A 21,930-nucleotide genomic window follows, 5' to 3' on the forward strand; every position below is an offset into this window, starting at 1 on the left:
ATTATGATGAAAAGTTGAAAACTATATGCATATGCAACTTCATGAGATTTCATGTTACAAATCAAGATTGAAATATATGTGATAGAAAAATCGTTTGGTCCTCATGACATGTCATTAGGTGTCATTCATGACTTGAAAATTATTCGAGGTTATTCTATAAACTTTCTAAATAAAGTAAAGTAGATCAATCTAATATTCAATTTCATTATGCAGATTAATCTAACCAAATTTATTTAAATATTCAATAAGTAACCACTGAATCCCAAATTCGATAGAAGCAAATTAAAATTTTATATTATTATTTGTCCACTACTTCGGACTGAAAATGGTGTTATCATTCAGCTACTTCTAATACAACATCGCTTGCCAAAAATGGGTAGAATTACATTATTGAAGTTGATGAGTCGATTGCTAGGTCAATAGAAGGTGAGCTGTGACCTGTTGATTATCTGGAATAACTGACATTGCAGATATCATATGTTCTCACTCAGATAATGAAATGAGTGGGAGGGGATAAAAAGAAGGGTGATTCTAGTTGGACCTCCAAATTTACTATTTGGACATCTCATACTTAGTACACCTCTAATTTACTTTTTAGAATACTTGAAAAGCTAAGTAGACCTCCTTATTTTTACCAAAACACCCTTGAATATGAGATACAACAATTTATTACTCTACTTTTTATCTCTATCTTCAACCATGAGAAGAAGAATGAATAAAAATCACATGATATTGCTCTCTTATGAGTAGCTCTCTCCTCCACCAAAATTAATCAAAGGTTCTCGATCTTGATATATTGCTGAAATCCTTTTGAATTTGCTAAAAGAAGGATTTCAAGAGTTTTCGGTTGGAAGATTGAGTAATAACTATATCATAATATTCAATGAATTTAGTTTAAGGAAATTCCAAATCAGATTATTTTGAATTTATTTTTGTATTAAATGATGGGCCATGTATAGAAATTATTATTTTTACTTAATTATTTTAGGTAAATTATAAAACTATATGGCAATACAAGGAAATTTCGGAAGAAATAAAAAAAGAATTTAATTGAATGTTATATTTAGGGAGGTAAGAAGAGGTTTTTTTTTTTTTTTTTTTTTCCCATTTTTCTCTCTTTGTCCTTATTTTTCTTTTCATATGACTTGATAAAATCTATTAATAATTGAAAAAAGTTGGAGGTCCAAATATTAAATTTGGAGGTCCAACTAGAATCACCCTAAAAAGAAAAGGAAAAAAAAAGAAAAAAGGGTTGATTAACAACAACTTTGGTTTCAGACCAAAAAAAAAAAACAACAACAACTTTGGTTGCTTATTGGGTCAATAACACTGATAGAACACGCGTTTTTATTTCTCTTAGTTTTCTTTTTACTTATTATTAATTTTCTTTTCATTCATTATTATTTTTTACATTCATTCATTTTGTTCTGTATACATTCCTCTTTGTTATGCAGTCAACGTAAACAACAACAGTACCATATTGACATGAATATTGTATGCCCTTGAGCAAGTTATGAGCTTGAATTGTCTTCGTCGTTCTTGCTATAAATACCGATGAGAATTGAAGCTCTTCAGCAAAGAGAGTTGCTGCACAAAGCTGTATGTGAGAATTGGAGGAAATTAATCCCATTGCCATCATCTGCATACTGGGTTTAATTTTCTCCAATATCTCACCTCCAGTTTCTCTGCTGTAGTTTGCTTTTTCAAGTATATCACCAATGAAATCAATTGGAGGAAATTAATTTCATATGCAAAATGGGTTTAATTTCCTCCAATATCTTATCTCCAGCTTACGCTGATCTTAGTAGCTAGCACTTCAAAGGTTTGGCTGCAAGGGGAGAACACTTTGGTAGTGACTGCACATTAGAATTTGCAGCGTTCACCTGGAGCTGTAGCTCCACCAAAGTGAAGATGAATGGTAAATTTGCAGTCTGATTTTTCTCTTCCTAAATGGCCTAGGCTACTAGCAAAAGATCATACAAACACTTTTCATAAACTAGCGGTTGTTTTGCCCGGTAGTAAAACAGAGAGCATACAAGATCTTTCAAACTAATTCTACTTTGAACAATCAGGAAAATGCCTCAGTTTCAGAAATTCATGATAATGGTTTTCCAGCACTATATAATCCAAGCAAGAGGTTCAAGCAAAGTACATCAATATACAGAAAGGCAACTGCTATTTTACAACAAAGAAACCATCTATGGCAAACCACCACATTATGAGTGATTTCACTGATTTGTTATACCTTCTGTCTTCATGGGCGATACAGCAACCCAAGTTTCATCACTAAGGGACAACACAACGCAGTCTTCTGGGAGTGTCATATTCAACATCCGTGGATGTACAGCAACCATGTTAGAGTATGATGTAGTTCTTTTCGCTGGTGGCTGAAGAGTAGAGTCCATATTTGAAGTACAGAAATAAGTCGAAGTCGAAGAGGATCCACTTTGGGATGCAGGGGAAGCAGAACGTGAAGTCTTCAGTACACGGCCAGGTACAGTGCCAGATGAAGTGAATCCTCCACCTACTGTACGATTATCAACTCCTGAAGATACAGTTGTAGACTGATGACTGGTTCCCACAGCAGCCACTGCAATAAAACAATATGTACTCTTGAGAGAAAAGAACCTATATTGTACAATATGAAGCCACAGTTTAACAGCAATGCAACTTACTTGTCCAGTAGATAGGATAAAAATGCATGTTTTAAGAATTAAGATGAGTGTTAATGTAATGGGAGTTCACTTCCACAAGTATTCTGAGTGGGTAGATCTTATTGTGATCTCTTATTACTTGATCCAGTACGATGACTGGATCCCACAGCGGCTCTGTAGACGACTTACTTTAGTTGTTTGTACAGGCAATTATATAAAGAGGAATCCACTCATAAGTTGCTACAGAGATTCTACATTCACTAAACACTATGTATTAATGCTTTGACGACTGAACTTCATCTCTGAACCTACCTCTAATTTGCCTTTCTTCTTCTCCCCCCCCCCCCCCCCCCCCTCCTTTCTCTCTCTCTCCCTCCTTTCCAGATCTGAGTCAAATTATCTTTCCGCAATTTTATTTTATCCTTAGTGTACAGAAGCCCGCTGAACACCCAAATTTCAAATTTAAGGGATGAATTCAATCTATGATGGCCTAGATCATAGGAATCACTTATTTTTCGTGCCCAGAATAACAGCAACAAATAACACAATGATATTTAGGATGCAAACACAGAGAGCAACCATTGACGAGCCATGAGTGCTCAGTGTTAGTGCTGGCGAGACAAAGAGAGAGGCCACCAGTCCTCAACTCCCACAGATCCCTGAGATCCTCTGGATAATCCATGTGGCATATAAAACTTACAAAAAAAAAGAAAAGAAAAAAAGCCAGAGAGCATATTCCACTCTCTTCGGGTTTTGTAGTTATATGTTCTAGGCATCTTTTGTATTTACTTGGTCAAGGCATTCACTTAACCTCCTTAAGTTTAATTATGTATCATGTATGGTACATCTCCAACTTATTTCGGTGCCAGTGATAGTATTCACAGTGATTAGTATTATTTATTAGGTGTTTAGGAAAATAAATTCCATGATCCCAACAAAGAGAATGTATGAACAGAGTGATTAGTATATTCATTAGGTGTATAAAGCTTCATGGGAAAACATACCGCTGATCTCCTTTTCTTGTGGGGTAACTGAATTTGGAATTGAAATCTTGGGAGCGTTAGGTCTCACTTGTTGTTGTAGATCAGGAGCCATGTATGATGGAGCATTCGAAGATAAGAACTGTAATCCTTCTTGCCCTTGTGAAGCCTGGGTCAGAAACAATGGGATCTGACTTGACTTACCTGAAGAGGAAGCCATTTTATGAAATTAAGCAAAATACCAAAATACCATTCCCTAGCAAATATAAGCCAGGCAACCTTTTATGTACCGAGCTTATCAGATATTATTTTTGAAATTGAGAAAAAAAAAATATAGTAGGGCAGTTACCAGTGAAATCAAATTGAAAAGAGTCGGGGAGGAAAAAATTTCATCAATTGATGAAATTATTTAAGTTATTTACTTATTTATAATTTATTGGTCGAGGGAGACTATTTATGTTGGAATGAAAGAGTAAAAGCTAGTCTTCTGAAAATAAATCAACTGATTCATAAAAAAAGAGGCAATAAACAAACTCAATAAGATTATGAAACCTAAAAGAACCCATGGATAGAAAGAATATGAAATGGTTGTAGATTGAGATGGGATAATTTGTAGATTGGATGTGTTGCTTAAACATGGTAAAGTTACTAACAGTCAATCGTCTTCAAAGGACATCAACACTAACAATCACTGATTACAAGTGCTTAAACAATTCCAAATAGAAACTCTTTAGTGCCTAACAAACTTTGATTTAATATTTATAGACTCAAGTGCAATATTTCTCTCAAATATGCACACTATTAGAATCTAGTAGCAGCTGAGAGCTAACATTATTTGGATCTGGTAAGTTCAAGAAATCTGCACTTACGATCTCTCAAAGTATTATAGGCAACCTTTGCTGCACTCACTTCTGCCAGCTTCTTGCTTCTTGCTACTTGACCGGTAAAAGATTCTCCTCCAATCTCCACAGTTGAAACAAAAGTAAGCATGTGAGGTTCACCAGATGTCCTTGTGCTATAGAGTGGTACATGTTGACCTTCTTTTTGAATTAGTTCTTGTAAAAGGTTCTTGTACAAACCGGAATCATCCTAAGGGGAAGCAAAGAAGAAAAAAAAAAAAAAAAACAGGTATGTTAGACTCGTTTGAGTTATAACGACATGCATAGAATAGATATCAATTGTCAGAACAATAACTTCTTTGACTCCATTTGGCAACAGGGAGATCAAAGCAACTTCCGCAGCTGCATGTTCAGCATCCTTCACAGTGGGAAGAAATTCTTGACCCTGATAAGTTTTTCCATCAATTGTTACTGTACATTTGAAACGAGCGGCATGAGGAGGACCTTCCCGCTCACAAGAGTAGACAGGTAAAATGAGATTCCTCTTTTGAGCATAACACTGCAGCTGGTTCTTATGCAAATGTTGTATATCTACACCCCATATGAAAATAGTATTAGTTGCAAACCACAGAAAACTAACACAAAAAAGTTGACACTGGGTATGAACTAAGACATATAAGAGGGCAAATTGATAAGTACAATGTGCCGAGGCTAGAAGGTCGGGGATTATATAGTGTATATACCATTTCTTTCTCTCATTATATTATTTATATCTAAGTTTCATGTCCAAGATTCCAACATGTTAGCTCCACAACCGGATGATAAAAATTATAGTTCAAGCTTCAGTTACATCTTCTGTATGCAAATTATGTTCCAACATGCCCAAAAACCTTTTTCTAGACCATATGCTAAATATTACACATCCTCTGTAACTACCCAATAACCTTGAAGGTTATGTGGAAAGATTCAAAATACTCCAGTGCAGAAACTGAAATTATATTAAGCTCAGGTCAATCACTAAAGGATCTGTTACTAGAGTTTATACAGAAGAAGTTTTCTGACCTTTAGATCTCTTATCACCTTCAACACCTAATGCTCTGCCACTGATCTGAGAACTGGAACCTGTTGCACTGACCTGAGAACCGGAAACTGTTGCATTACCACTGACCTTAAAACCAGCAACTGTTGCATTATCACTGACTTGAGAACCATCAACTGTTGCATTACCACTGACCTTAAAACCAGCAACTGTTGCATTACCACTGACTTGAGAACCATCAACTGTTGCATTACCACTGATTTGAGAACCACCATCTGTTGCATTAACACTGACCTGAGGAGCTTGATGTGTTTCTTGAGTTTTTTGCAATTGCAGTGGTGTGTTTGTAAAACTCCGATCAGTGCCCAGTCCTGTGGGAAGTCCTAGAATAAGGAGCATTTGAAAATGTGAAAAAATTAAGAATAAAAAATAAAAAAAGTAATCCAAGGTGAGTTTTGACTCACACGAAACTTTGTTAACATGAAACATCAGTTAACAAAGTTTCATGTGGAACAAGATTAATTCCTATTCTCCCTTCACCAACAGTAATAGTCACTTAAAGATCACAAACCCATCAACCTATTTAGAAATAGAAGAGCCTTTACCTACTATATGAAAAATCAAAGAAAGCACCCATCAAAAGCCAAAGTAGATAAATCACATCCAGCAATTTATTCAGATAAGCAACATCAGATTATTGCATAATTAAATTTTGTGGAACATTACTACAGAATCAATAGAGATAACGCCAAAGAAAGCTAAGACCTGGCGAACAGATATAATAAAGCCACCAGAGACATCACCACAAAATTTGTGATGACTATGGTACACAAGGCCAGGCCTGAGCAGAGTCAAGTGTGGCAACTGCCTGGGCACTCACTATCCATACCCTCCAATATAGTAATGTTAAGACCCAAACCAACATTGAACTCTTTCCAAAGTTCCATTCAAAAGTAAGAATAGCAAAACTCGAACAAGGCTCATTAATACAGTTAATCTGGATTAGATATGAACTTCAGAAAATACGATAAGAACCTAAATGATCTATTGGTAATAGCACAATCATCACAGTCATGAAAGCATTAGAAATGTTGCAATGTCATAAACTGTAGTAAGATAGTTACCATAGTCTGAAAAGTGTCGATGAATTTTAGCAATACGTAGTTGGTCCTTTGCATAAGCTAATGTCACTAAATATAACCGTTGCATATTCATTCAATAACAATGTCATTTTTTTTCCATATACTCCACATACATCCTAGAAACTCCATGTTACGAAACTTGAAACAAATTACAGCTCGAGAGAAACTATCTATATCTTTAAAACTCACTGGTGTTCTATACACTCATCAATGTACACTTTTCGAGCACCAAACCCCTCATGCTTTCACAAACCAATTCCATAAATACAATCATCAAGAGCTGTACAGAAACTACAGACCTCAATACCGATATTTCAGACTAGCTATATATATCTCTATGATCAAAGACCTAATTGATTAACATTTGCAGAACTCTCAATTTCAGCATCAAATTAAGTAAACAGGAATCAGAAAAAGGGATTTCCAAGCAGGAATCAAACAGAGAAGCAAAAACAGTAACAGAATTCAAATTCATGTGTCCATTACCTGAGGGAGTGACAGCGACAAGACTCGGCTGAGGGAAATCGAAAGGAATGGGGCGGGTAGCGGGGGCAGAGAAGTGATCGAAGGCGAGCCTAGCGACGTCGTTTTGGGCCAACTTGGAGGATCTGAAGGGGTCGACAGTGTTGAATTCAAGGCCGTTGATTTTGACGGTGGCTGAGAAACGAGGGTCGTGATCGAGGCCCTCCTTCTTGCTGCTGTACTCCGGTAACGGCCACGCCTTCTTCTGGCACAGCTCCTGCAGCTTCGACTTGAACATTTCGAAACAACCGGCTCTTACAAATGGTTGGTTTCTGCTGTGAGAGAGAAGTTTCGAGTATTTATAGCGGTGCCGTAGTAATGTTGAGATTGGGGTTTCTGATTCTGGCTGAGTTTCTGTTTCGGGATTTTGGGGTAGGGGGAGTGCAAGTTCATGCAGGTGCCTGGTGCAGACACCAGAAACGCTTAACCGAAAAAGAAATGGAATGTTATATATATGATAGTAAATCTGCTATTCGGCCAGTAGAGTAATAGATTGTGATAGCACAGTAATAGGGAAAGAACAACTCTACAAATTCTGAGCCAAAAAAAAAAGAGGGAAAAAACTATTTACATGGTAAAATTTTCAGAGAAAATGTATGAATTCAAATTCTGAGAATCATTTCTTCTTCTATTGTATTTACTATTATTGTATAAATCATATGATAGTTAGTTTTTTTGGACCACGGTACTTCGTGTTGCATGTATTTGATTTTGGATATATCTTTGCTTTTACGTCCGAGCAGATGTTTATGTTCTTACAAGTAAAAAGAATGATGTAAACCAAAACATGAAGTAGATCTTTTTTCATATTGGTAAAATGTTGACTTTTAAGAATATAAGAGGACAATTCGATCACCAAGTCTTTTCACCTGTGGTTGAAAATTTAATAATTTCGACTTTTCAAACAGAAAAAGTGAAATTATTAGGATTTTTAAGTTATAAGTCTTATATTGGTCTAAAAATCACAAATATAAAACAAAAATATTATTTTTAAAGGCAAATAAACCTCTTTTTCATAGCGAGTGGTAAAACAAGTATGTTTAGACACCAAGAATAGTAAGGGCAAAAGTCCAAGGTTCACAACTAAATTCGGATCCAATATGTATATAACTTGATAATGCATATAAACTACCAAGCTAACCAACAACTACATACATTTTATCATGTTTTTTTTTAAAGGAAAAAAAAAATAAGCGTGAAACTATGTCAAAAGTTTTTTGGACTTCAACAAAGAAGTTATTTTTGCCCTTAATAATTATTCAATTTACTAAAAAGTATTTTGTAACTAATTTGTATCATTATCTTTTGTTCTACGAGTTAACTAAGAACAACAGGACTTAAACCCAAAAATGCATGAGTGTTAAACTAACTACCAAGCATCAACAAAGAACATTAATCAATACAAAAATTAATCGAAGTTATATCGCTCCCAAACTCTTGTCAACTTTGGGTGGCTGGAAATAGACATTGCAAACCTAGCTCATATCTATTTTATCTCTCCTCACTCTCTCACACTATACTTTTTCTCTTCTCAATTATGCATTTATAACCTAAAGAACCCTGAAACATATGTAGCTTGTTAAATTGGTTGTGGCTTTATGAGGAACATGAGGAAGGGTTTAGAGATATGGTAAGAAGAGATTGTCAAAGAGCGATAAGATGCAAAGCTGTATTGGGAAAGAAGAGAGATACGAGAAGAAAGAGAAGGAGAGAGAGAAATAATCATAGATAATGACAATAATGACTTTGCTCATTACATTTTATCATAAATAAATGACACTAAATCGTAACCGAAATAGAGAATGGTAGTGAAATTGTAGAGATTAATCAGAGATATATGCCTAACCTCACTTTACATGCGTATTTAGGTCTTTCGAATAATTGTCCTCAAGAAAGATTTTGCGAGCACTTCATATGTAAAACAATCAACATTGATGAAGAAAGTGAGGAGTTAGACCTTGTGGACGATGATCTCACAAGCCTTCCCTGTCATGCCCCAAATTTTAAATTATAAATAAGTAATGAGTTATTAGCAATCAAACAAATCCGAAATGTGATGACTCAAAAACTTACATAAAACACTTGAAAAATTTTCGAGTCACATAATACATTACAAAATTTTTACAAATTAAATTGAAATATCAAAATAATAAGTAACTTCTCACCAAGAGATTAATATACAGCGGAAGTCTAACAAGTGTGAAACAACAAAATAGGTTTTAAAAACCTACAACTGCAACAATAAGGAAGCTTTAGCTTCAACTCTGATTACCCTGACTTGCAGTATTAACCCCTACACCATCAAATAGTGTACAAATTTGCAACAACAAACCCGATAAGGTTTTTAAGCTTGTATGAGTATGTTCAATCACAATAACCAAGTAAAAACACATGCTTATATAATATCTCAACTCAAGAATAGTTTTAAGCAACTTCACCAAACAACTTCAATATCAATCCTCAAGAAAATCATCAACACAATGATTATTTTCGAAACTCAACAATGGTTAACTCTATGACAGACTCAAAACTCACACTGTAATCCCTGCATAGAAGATAGTTCAGGAAATTACCTAACTTAAGTAAAATCAATATCCTTTTCTTTTAATGAAAGCATAAGTCACCACTGCGACATTTCAATTTGTTAACTCAACAATTTAAATATGAAATCAACGTCCCTCTTGGATATAAAAGAATGAATACTCTTGAGACTTTTTTTAAAAAGAGTATTCATAAGTCTCAATAACCGCACTGTTACCCCTATGGATACATTGCCAGGCAGACTTGAGCTCTAACTAGTTTTGTGCCTTTCACCCAAGGGCTTAGTTCCGAACTTGCTACCCACATGTAGTCACTACTTTGACCCTCGATCACGACTCTGACCAAAACATTTAAGGAGGCCTCACTGACCCAAAATGTCTCATCAAATCAATAAAATGATTTCACTATTGTACTATTTACAACTGTTGTTTTGACAACTCAAAATAAATCTCAAAACAATATAAACATTCTATTTTGCAATATATCGTATTCCACACGAAATCAAGTTTCAAAACAATAATATGATCATTACAAAGCAATTCAATCATGAATCAAACATCATTATACAATAAATCAAATTTTTTTTTACCTATAAATGAAGGAAAAATAATACGTTTATTAAGTGGAATGACTTGTAATATTAGACAAAGAATATGATTCCCAGGTAATCACCTTCACCCAACTGAATCCAAATTGTAAAGTTTGTCCTCATACTTTGTAAAGTACCAAACTCAATGCTTGTTTGTTTATGACTCTTAATCCAAGTGCATCATCCTCAAATCAAAAAAAAAAAATATATGGAATCAGCGTTTTATCCACTTCAGCCATAAGCTTCCACACTGCAGCTGATGATGTACACAAAATTTGGAGATGCTTTACATAATATTGAATGCAATGAGTTGCAATTTCCGTGTGGGGACAAAATTATGTTCTGCTAGGATAATATAGTAGAATAAATCATGTTTATAATCATAAGGCCATCATTATTAGGCTATTGTAAAGTTCTATAGTTGCTCAATGGATTCAAATATACCAAATAATTTTAGTTAGAATCTTACCAGGAATAATGGATTTAAGGGGGCTCGAATGATCACTGAACTCATATTTTTTTTCCATGTCTCCATTGCAAATCAAATGTAAAAAAATTTCAAAAAATGGGTCTAAAGTTTCTTGTTCTACCATGATTAAACTTCAAAGCATCATATTAGAGAGATAGAATGACTATGCTAGAGAAGTTTTTGATGAAAAAGAAAAGAGAAAATCGAAAAGAGTTTTGAAGTTCTCTATATATGTCTGCGGGAAAATAAGGGTTTAGGATTTGAAGATGATTAAATTGCCAAATAGAAAAAAGAAAAAGAAACATAATTATAAGGAAGGGTAGTTAGGGTAATTTTTAAAAGAAAATTGAATTAAAGTATTAATAGAAAAATAGAGGGGGTGTGTGAATAGAGAAAAAGAGTGTGTGAATAGCACCACCCTAAATCAAAACTCAGTTTTCACTTACCCATGAACAGTGCTGATGAAGTTCATATATTTAAAAATAGCTATTTCTTTTCAATAAATAATTTCATAATCAACATCTAATTCTATTATGCAATATAGTGAACTCCGTTCAGAAAAAGAATATCATGAGATTTACTCACCTCTAAATCCCATTGCGTTTTAACACACATAATGAGATAAAACACAGAAAAACAAAAACAAGCAACAAGGCTCCTCAAATATCTAAGCAAATTAAAGTCTCAACTTAGTACACAACGAAGTAACGAACACATTTGAAATTCAACACGTGCACTTAAACTAAAAACCGAAGATTATGTCAATTGAGACGAAACTTCACCCGAGACAACCTAAGGTCTCAGATACACTTCTAGCACTGAATTAGCAAAACAGAAGAACGATCCAATAGTCAGATCCTCACAAATCAAAACAGACCAAATAGAAATTACATTTAATCTAACTAGTTCAAACAATTGAGTTATGGAAAACCAAATATATTTACATCCTTGTATCAACGAACACAAAATAAAGAGCAAACACTTACGAAAGTAGGCCAAACACGTCGTCACAAGTCGCTGAGCTTAGGCCACACGCCGCAGGTGAAAGTCAAAACTAACAAGATCAAAATCAATCAACATGTAGAGGACGACAAGGGGAGCAACTTTTATACCTGAAACTAAGGTCAATTTGACCTAGATCGAGCTAGATCATGGTCGAAAGCTCACGGTGGCCAAAACTTCAAATTCAAAATTGGCACTCCTCAAGTCGAATCGATCTACAAGCCTGGTACGGATGAAAAGAGAAGAATAAGATCTTCAAAACCCAAGTGATTTCAAGCCCCACAGTGGCCAGAGGATGGAGACTGGTCTAGTCGAATTCTGCCGTGTTTTCTGGCTTCGATCCGCCACGTACAATGAAAGTTGGTAGAGGAGAATGACACAAGTATAGACAGGAACTCAGTGCGAAACCAAATGGTGGTGGCTGCGCTACCGTGTGACGCTAGACAAACATTTTGGATCTAGATCGAGTTGGTGATAAAAAAAATTGAGTTAGGGTTTTGACGGAGAGAAAAATCTTTTGCCTTTTGGAAAGGTTTGGATTTTCTTAAATCTTTTTATTTATAGAAAAATTCCAAAAATAAACAATCTTCCACTGACTATAACTGTTTTATACAATCTCGAAAAATAACATAACGCATGTCTTCGAACTATCGATGTGCTCTAAGACTTCCACGAGGAAAGTTTTCAAAAAAACTTAACGAATAAAACCTCAACCTTTGAGCTCATGAATTCGTATTCAAATGGTTGGAACCAAACTATAGTTTATTTTCTCTATTTTAAATTGATAATTCAATAAAATTTTGTTTCACTTAGGTAGTTATGCTTGGAACCAACTCCAGCATTCTTGGCATTCTTTTAGTTATAACATCATTTTAGTCGACTAGAATAATATGTTCAATTTCACCTCATTTTAAACTTTACGCTTTAATTCTGCCAACTCTTACAGTTTTAAAATTTTCGACTTTTAGATAAATTGACATGCTTCTCTTTAGCACATGAGCTTACATCTTCTTAGGTTTTGCTTCTAGAGATTCGAGGCATTGTAACATGACCAATTTAGAGAGGTGCAAATGGAGGCATTCACATAGAAATTCTGCTCTCTAAGAAATTAGTAACTTTGCACTCAGTTCTTACTGGCCAAACCTTATTCACTAGCCAAAAGTTCCTTGAACAAGGTTTCCTCCAAACTCCATAGAGTTTTTTAGATATAATTCGCTCAATTGCAGGTACGGCTACTTAAATTTTTTGAGATAGTTCTTCCAATAATGTATGCAAGGATCCGAGGTCTTCATAAAGTAGAATTTCTAAATCTCAAAACTAACTGGAAAAAAAAATTAATTGTGATTTATTTTCATTTGAAAAACGTTACAGATTTGAATAGTGGGCGTTTGATATGTCCAACTAACCCGCGACTTCAAACTGTTAACAACAACACCTCCATTAGTTTGGTGCTAGTTATAAATGTAATCTATATCAACCAAATATGTGGATAGGAATGCACCAACACATCAATAACCATTATGTCATAAAGTGCTGGTGGATTCCAAAATTCACATTACTTGCATCATTTTAGGAATAAACATTTTGTTTATGTAACTACTCTTGCATTGAAAATTGATATACGGTTATATTCACGAATTAAAAATTAATGCATGGTCAATTAATGTATTTGCCATTTAGAGCCCGTTGGGATTAGAAATTTTGATTTTGATTTGAATTTCAAATTTGAAGATTTTATATATGTGAATTAAAATCTAAGAATTTAAAATTTCCTTGTTTGGAAATTGTAATTGATGAAGAGATTTGAATCAAAGATTTTCTTCGTGTGCAATCTGGAAAATAAAATAAAAGAGAATATTTATCAATAAAGGTTTCCTGATTACATATGAGTTGCATGAAGACTAACTTGAGGGAAGATACATTATAGGATTTCGGCAAATATGTTATTAGAAGATTCAAGGTTGATTTCTACTACTCAAGGAATATTTCTATTGCTCAAATGATGCAGAAGAAGTAGAAAGTAATCAAGACGCAAGGCTAGGCCGTGCACTATGTATAGAAGTAGTAGTACTGTAACATTTTCTTCACCACCAAATCCTTAATCAAAATCGCAATATCTCCCCTTTCTCTCTCAAAGTTTCAGCAATCATCCTCTCTCCAAGTTCAAGAAGCCGTGAAGCATCTCATCCTCCATCTCTAACATCCTTGCCATAGCCCGCATCCAAGAATCTCCATCACCTTTGAAGCTTTCTTGAAGATTCAAAAGTGTAGCCATGAACACCTCTTTATTGTTTTCAATTTTCTTGCTTTGTAATTCAAAATAGATTTTTATTTTAATTCATTAGATGTTTTGATTACTTGTGAGATTGAAAGTATGTTTTGATGTTTAATTTCCAAATACCATGAAGCATGTTTAATGTTTTAGATTTTATTGAATTTGAAAATTGCGATTTCATCTTGTGATAGTTTGTTTGTTGATTTCATGCTTCAATCTCACCATTTATATGTTTTGTAATCTTTAGATGCATACTTTTAATTATGAGCATATAATTGAATCCAGATTAAGATTTACTAGCGTTCTAGGTCTTAATTGCTAAGTGAAAAACCTATAGTTCCCTAGGTAAATCAACAATGACCTTTGCATGATAAGATTAGCGTTCTAACTTGATGTCTTTACTTAAATCAATCAAACTTTCATATGTGCTTAATGCGTTAATTTTATTCTTGTTAGTATTAGCTACCACTAATAATTGCATGCTTAATAGGGTTAACTATGGTGCATTCATCTTGTTAATTTAATTAAGTGAAGTGATAAGAAATTTGTATGCGTTCATCTCTGTTCTTGATTGATTTCTTGCTATGACATGTTTGATTCATGATTGATGATTTGATGCCTCGTTAATGTGTTAGTGAGTAGTTAATTTCGTCTCTACGCACCGCCCATTCATCCATTTCTATTTGATTCGTGATTTGATTTGGTTACCTGTATCATATTTAGTAATTAGATTAGACATAAACTCATAAATCCCCCTTAGTTTCGTAAATACCTTGTATATATTCTTTGATTCTTTTGTTTAATTAACGTCTTATGGAGGAGTTTACACCCCTAATCCCCGGCCAGAACGATACTCTACTTACTCTTACTACATTGATGGGGTTTTAAATTGTGCACTCATTTGAACATAGTCACCTCTAGACCGCCCACCACCGTGCGCTTAGCCGCCTCATCCTCCTCATCCAAGGGCAACCCCGAGCATGGTAAACCAACGTGGGTGACTAGCCCACACACCCCACAACGTCCAAATAACTTGTCATAGTGAAACCTGCATAAAAACTCCACTTCATCTTCAACCCAATCCAGCTCTTTAAAGACAAAGGTTCAGGCAGAGAAATCTCCACTGGGATGCGATATTTGCCTACTCTTCTTCCCAACTTATCAATCTCCTAAAAATCCTTGAGCTTGTACTCAATCATCATCATGATCCTCTCGGATAAAAATGCTAGTGGTATCCCATGCAGAGAGATCTAGTATGATTTCTTCACCAGCAGTACCTTCTCCACTAGACTCTCTCCATCACAAGCTGCGAGCGCCACCAGGGCTTCATTAGAACCCCACGGCTCCCCCCTTCAGACTGATCCTTATTATCTGGATTCGAAAAGGTAAACAAAACCCTTTGGAGCTTTGCCTCTTCAACCTGCAGTTTGCCATTCAGCCTCCAAGCGTTGCGAAACATACCTAGAAAAGAACATACCTTAAACTCCATTGTTGTCAGCAATTTTCCCACCATGAACATATCAGATTGTCTCAATCCCTTTCCATTCGACAGATGTAAGATCCACCTGCTTCTTACCTTCAGCGGCCATAGCATCAACAGAAGTCATGATAACCAGTTGATAGTTACACAGAACCCTAGCTCTGTTTTGCGAGAGAGAGAGAGCAACGTTGTTCTTGATTTTCCACTTACTGCACATAGTCATTGTTTAAGTGGTCAATTTTGTTTAAATTTAAAATTACGGTTGTTTAGGGTCAGTAATGTTGTTATTGAGGCTCAATAATACATTTAGTTGTTTTACATAGGGGTCAATAAAGTTTTTTTTATTTTTTATTAAGGATCAATAAAATGTTTGGTTGTTTATTACCATAAATAGTTTATTAATGATATGATTGTTTACTAATGGTCGGTAATAATGTTATTGACGGTCAATAATGCATTTGGTTATTTTACTAAGGGTCAGTAAACCTTTTGGTTGTCGATTGAGGGTAAGATGAATTTGATTGTGTTATTTAGGGCAAGTATTTTTATTAAGGCTCAGTAATGCATTTAGTTGTTTTACTGAGAGTCAATACACTTTTTGGTTGTTTATATTGAAGGTCAACAAACGGTTTATTGAGGATACAATAGTTTACTGAAAGTTACTAATAGTGCTATTGACAGTCAATAATGCATTTGGTTTTTTTTAATTTTTTTATTGAGGATTAGTAATGGTGTTGTAGATTCCTCTAATTCAAAAGCAAGTCTATTGAGTCTACCTCAACCTTGAACCTTATGTATCCTTTGTTACAAAATATTCTCTTAAATGAAGGTATTGGTACTTGGATGGTCAAATTGGGAGTTAGCAGTATGAATATGAGAAATACAAGTTTACTCTATTCATAGGAATCAACACGAGAATGACAAATGACAAATTGCTAGGCTGAAGTCATCGTAGATATCCCAAATTTAAGCTAGAATGTTCTATTTTACCACTGCCTAGATTAGTAGAATAAATACTTTTTTTTTTGCTTTTCTCATATATCTTAGTTAATGGTGGTTCTAGTTGGACCTCCAAATTTGCTATTTGGACCTCCCATACTTAGTACACCACTAATTTACCAAGACCTCCTTATTTTTAGAATACATGAAAAGCTAAGTAGACCTCCTTATTTTTACCAAAACACCCTTGAACATGAGATATAACAATCTGTTACTCTACTTTTTGTATGTATCTTCAACCGCAAGAAGAAAAATGAATCAAATCACATAATATTGCTCTCTTATGAGTAGGTCTCTCCACCAAAATTAATCAGAGGGTTGGTTCTCAATCTTAATGTGGCTAGAATCCCTTTGATGGTGCTATTGGAATCGTGGTCCGCGATGAGGATGGAAGGTGTATTGCAGCTATGGCGCGCTATTTCCCTCATGTTATCTCTGCTATTCATATGGAGGCAGAGGCTTGTAGGGCTGGAGTTCTTCTGGCAATTCACCAATATTGGGATGCCTTCGACCTTGAGAGTGATTGCTCACTCGTGGTGGCTGCGTTACAACAAAATGTGGAAGATCGATCTGACATAGGGCGTATTATCGATGATTGTAAGTCATATTTGACATCTTTTCACTCTATTCAGATTAAGCATATTTTCTGTGAAGCAAATGGTGTAGCCCATAGATTGGCGCATCTTGCTAGTTTTAATTATTTAGATGATATTTGGTTAGAGGAGGAGGCTCCTGTGATTATCCAGGATGTACTCTACGAGGATTTATGTACTAGTGCTAGAGGTCAAGGTGTTATGTCCCCCTATTTGCACAATTCTAATTTTAATATAATAAGTCAGGCGTGGGGATGAGCCTCCCAGCTTGGCTGGATTCCAAACCCCTTTCAAAAAAAAAAAAAAAATCTCTTTGAATTTGCTAAAAGAAATATTTCAAGAGTTTTGGGTTGGAAGATCGAGTAATAACTATATCATTTTTTTTTTTGAATAGGGGGTTTGGAACCCTGTAAAGCTGGGAGGCTCATCCCCACGAACCAACCAAACTAACCCGAATTTAACTATATCAGAATATGCAATCGAACCAACCCGAATTAAATAGTTAGTCAAAAAGTTGAGTCTTGAACTTTGATAATTAAACTACAAAAGGGCAATGATATGGGGCCTCAATGAGGCCTAAGATTTGTGGCCTCAAATTATAGGTGTCATGCCATGTAAGTAAATACAAATTTTATTTTCAATTCCACATAATATATCTTGCCACATCATACTATTGCAACACCAAATTTACCCTTTTACATTTCCTTTTAGATGTTAGGGGGTGAATCAATTACATTAATGAATTTAATTAGGTGACGAAAAAAAATATCAGCTATTAATTATATATTAATTTAAGAGATATGTCCACAGATTCTTTGACCAATATTTTTCTTCATTTAATTAAGTTCTTTCCTTTAGTTTTTCTTTCCAAATAGCATTAATATATTGAATTATGTGTCAAGAAATAGACGTTAACTTTTCTTTCCAAATATTGATTAATTTCATCCAAAAAAAAAAAGCATTAATAAATTAAATTTGTGAAATACTTATGTCTAAATTAAGAGGTAAGAAAAAATTTCACGTTAGCAGCCATTAATTAACGTCTACAATCTAAATATAAGGGAAAAACAAACAAAAAATAATAAATTCAGATCTAACGTTTAAACGTACCTTAGCTACATAAAGAGAAAATAATGAACAAAAGAATATATACTGTAAGACCTCTGAAATTTGTTATTAATTCCTAAATGTTTCCTGGGATTAATAAAGTGTTCATTTGTACGATTTCGTGGTTCGAGGGTGGAGTGGAATTATTTTCGGACGAATAATTATTCGAAGTGCACGTTTTAGGGGGTTCACAAAGTTTGACTTTTTATACGATACGAGTTCGTGGACATGCGGAACACGAAAATCGGAGTTCGTATGATCAAGTTATGGCCTTCGGAAAAAGTTTCCATTTTGGTTAAATAGGAAAAAAAAAATCAGAAAAATCAGAAGTTTCCAAAACGGGAAACTTTTTCTCTCTCCTCTCTCCCGACCTCAGTTCCGCCCAGCCAACTTCGACGGCTTCGTTCTCCTCCGTTCGGCCACCATAGGCCGAGATTCTTGTCCCTATCTCTTCGCCTCTGTCCCAACTTCATCTCCGTGAAGTTTCATGGTGTGGGTAGACCTGTGCACGACGCTACAAGGCCGAGAAGTTGCACGGTGGAGCTGCAACAAATCGCCTAAATTCGGGGCTCACCTTTGTCCGGCCATATCTTCTTCCACAGGCCTCCAATCGAGTTTATTCCAAAATAGATTTTGCTCGGCTTGAGATCGATTACAACTTTGTAGAAGACATCAACGGGAAATAACCAACGTGGTAGCTGCTACAAGTCGAAGAACATGGTGCAGTCGAGCTGGAAATCACCTCCTTTCCCCACCGTCGTTCTCCCTCCTCCGGCCACCTTTTGCCTTGATTCTTGAGGGGATTCTGCACTTCTGGGGATGTAGATCATTTCCCCTAAGGTGGATTGCAACGATTCGATCTGAGGTGATCGAATTGTGGAGCTTTTGAAACTAGGGTTCATCCGATCTGAAAATTGTGTGAGGTAAAATTTGACTCTTTTGGCTTATATTCTGACTTTGTGATAGTTATGAATGTTTCAATTGGAGTTGTGATGAAGAACTTTGGTGCTGGAAGTTTTGTCAAATTTTGACTTTGGGCCGGTGGCGGTGCCGCCACTGTGGTTGTGTTTTCCAGCGGTTTCCGGCCACCTCAGGGATGGTTTATGTTCCTGATTTCGATCTACTCGTCGATACGAGCATTTCGATATATAGTTTGTAATTTTTGGAAATCGTATGAGCATGTTACAAATTTTCCAAGTTTTAGGGTTTTCGGTTCTATCGGTTTTCTATCCGTGAGGATTTGGCCGTCCGATCGACATGTAGTTTTGATTTGTTGATCGTAGAAGTGTTCTGAAGACGTTGGATGGTCTCGGATGAGGATCCGAATGTTGGATCGTCGTATAATTTTGTTTTGTTAATTGTGTGCTTTGTGTTGTATTGAGTGTGGCCTTGATGTGATTAGGTGATTGACGAAATTGTGTGAGTGGAGTTTGGACGATTTGGTGCTTATCTTGGTTTTGTGTGAAGACGCAGCAGGATATGGAGGTGAGTAAATCTCACGGTGTTTCGGTTGATAAATTAGTTATGTTTTATTTTAGTATATTTTATTGTTAGCATGAGAAATCATTTTCGAAACAAATTATTTGTTTTAAAATATATGAACTTGATCAACAACGGTTCATGGGTGTCACGCCCCTGATTTTTAACACAATTAAAAATCGATATATAACCCCATAATTATACATGCGTGAACGTTCAGCCATCAATACCAAATACCTGGAAAACTTTTTCCCCTTATACAATATACATGTTGATGCCCTGAACTCACTATGTCAATATTGACCCGCCCACAGGGTCATATATTACATAAGCTTATGAATTAAATTGTCAACAACAAGATAAAACGTAAAAGCTGCTCAGAGTTTACTACACAACGGAAGTCATAAAAATGGCAAGGCCAACCAAATATGCTTCCTACCCGTTCTGCTGCCAACAAGCCGCCTCAGCTTCAGCCACGATCACCCTGACCTGCAAGGTTAACCCCTACACCGTTTGAATAGTGCACCGGGTTGTCACACAACAAACCCGGTAAGCTTTTGCAAGCCCGTATGAGTAACTCAAAACAACTCACGCAAAATCACGAGATAAAAGCCCGCACAAGTCACGAGATAAACTCACTCAAATCACGTTTAAATCAATAAACAAATCACGGGATAAACCCACACAAATCACGAGATAAACTCACTCAAATCTCGTTTAAATCAATAAACAAATCACGGGATAAACCCACCCAAATCACGAGATAAACTCACTCAAATCACGTTTAAATCAATAAACAAATCACGGGATAAACCCACACAAATCACGAGATAAACTCACTCAAATCACGTTTAAATCAATAAACAAATCACGTTTCAATCAAGAAACAATACACGGCAGACAGACTAGAGCTCTATTGAAATCGTAATCACTCGTCCTACCAAGGACGTGATTACCTATTTCCTGCCTTGGTCACCATCTGCAACCTGTCACCATCTGTGACATATGATTTCAGACCCCGTCTGATCATGAAATCAAACATCAAGGTCGCCATCTGCAACCTGTCACCATATGTGACATATGATCTTTAGACCCCGTCTGGTCTCAAAGTCAAACGTTAAGTAAGTCACACCTGACCTAAAACGTTACAAATATCTAATTTCGACTTTCCTATCCCTGCTCACCATCTGTGACCCTTGGTACAAAGACCAATACATTTAAATGAGTCACGCTTGACTAAAAAATGTAACATCAAACTCAATACATTTCAACAATAGAAAACATCTTTTTCCACAATATTGTTTCCATGAAAAGTAACATTCAACAATAATATAAGCATCATCATGCATATTATTCATCAAATACCATCCACAAGAATATATATATTTCACGTAAATATATATATACGTAGTCATCCGCTCAGGAATGCCTACTAATACCAACTATAGTTTGCAGTTAAATAATTAACGCCAAAACGATAATGGTAAGCCCGTTCGTAAATGAACATTGTGAGATTACTCACCTCGAAACTCCCGCTGCGTCTTCAATACAGAACAAAGCCGCCAATCACAAAAGCCGTCCAAAGAATACTTCTTCAAGTACCTAAGGAAACACAACTCTGATTCAGTTAACGAATCACAAGGAATAACGTTCGAAACCCTAAATCGAACCAAAATTCCCAAGGTGACGCCAATCAAGGCGAAACCACATCCGAGACCACCCAATGTCTCCGGAATACTTCTACGATCGATATGCCAAAACCACAAGTCGATTGGAAGCTCGAATCCTCACGGATCGAAACATCGAACGGTCCGAAACCGTAAAAATCACAACATGCTCATACGATCTCCAAAAATTACAAACAATATATCGAAATGCTCGTATCGACGAGTAGATCAAACTCAGGAACATAAACTATCCCTGAGGTGGCCGGAAACCGCCGGAAAACACCACCACAGTGGCGGCACCGCCGCCAAACCAAACTCGGAATTTGACAAAACTTCCAACACCAAAGTTCTTCATCTCAACCCCAATTTCAACTTTCATAACTACAACAAAGTCCAATTATAAACCAATCGATCAAATTTTACCTTAGAACAAACCGGACCGATTGAAACCCTAGAATTTCAATTCCAAAATTCGACCTCCACGAATTGAATCGATGCAAGCCACCTTGTGGGAAGCATCACCGGCAAAGGTGGCCGGAATCTCCGACTCCGA

General features: G+C 35.7%; 1 protein-coding gene across 3 annotated transcripts; it reads right to left on the bottom strand.

Moving 5' to 3' along the window:
- Positions 1-2,094: 2,094 nt before the first annotated feature.
- Positions 2,095-7,613, bottom strand: LOC133724815 (double-stranded RNA-binding protein 1-like). 3 transcript variants are annotated; one of them, XM_062151665.1, is made up of 7 exons: positions 7,141-7,613; positions 5,708-5,895; positions 5,536-5,608; positions 4,829-5,064; positions 4,504-4,723; positions 3,659-3,838; positions 2,095-2,590 (listed from the first exon to the last, which is right to left on the bottom strand). In XM_062151665.1, the coding sequence occupies exons 1-7, from the start codon at positions 7,412-7,414 to the stop codon at positions 2,229-2,231; spliced, it is 1,533 nt and encodes a 510-aa protein (XP_062007649.1). In that variant the 5' UTR covers positions 7,415-7,613; the 3' UTR covers positions 2,095-2,228. The 3 variants fall into 3 exon arrangements, with proteins under 3 accessions (XP_062007649.1, XP_062007648.1, XP_062007647.1); XM_062151664.1 differs by having other exon boundaries at positions 5,536-5,883; XM_062151663.1 differs by having other exon boundaries at positions 5,536-5,895.
- Positions 7,614-21,930: the final 14,317 nt, after the last annotated feature.

Source organism: Rosa rugosa, chromosome 1 (assembly GCF_958449725.1).
Source record: "Rosa rugosa chromosome 1, drRosRugo1.1, whole genome shotgun sequence".
Taxonomy (NCBI): Eukaryota; Viridiplantae; Streptophyta; class Magnoliopsida; order Rosales; family Rosaceae; genus Rosa; species Rosa rugosa.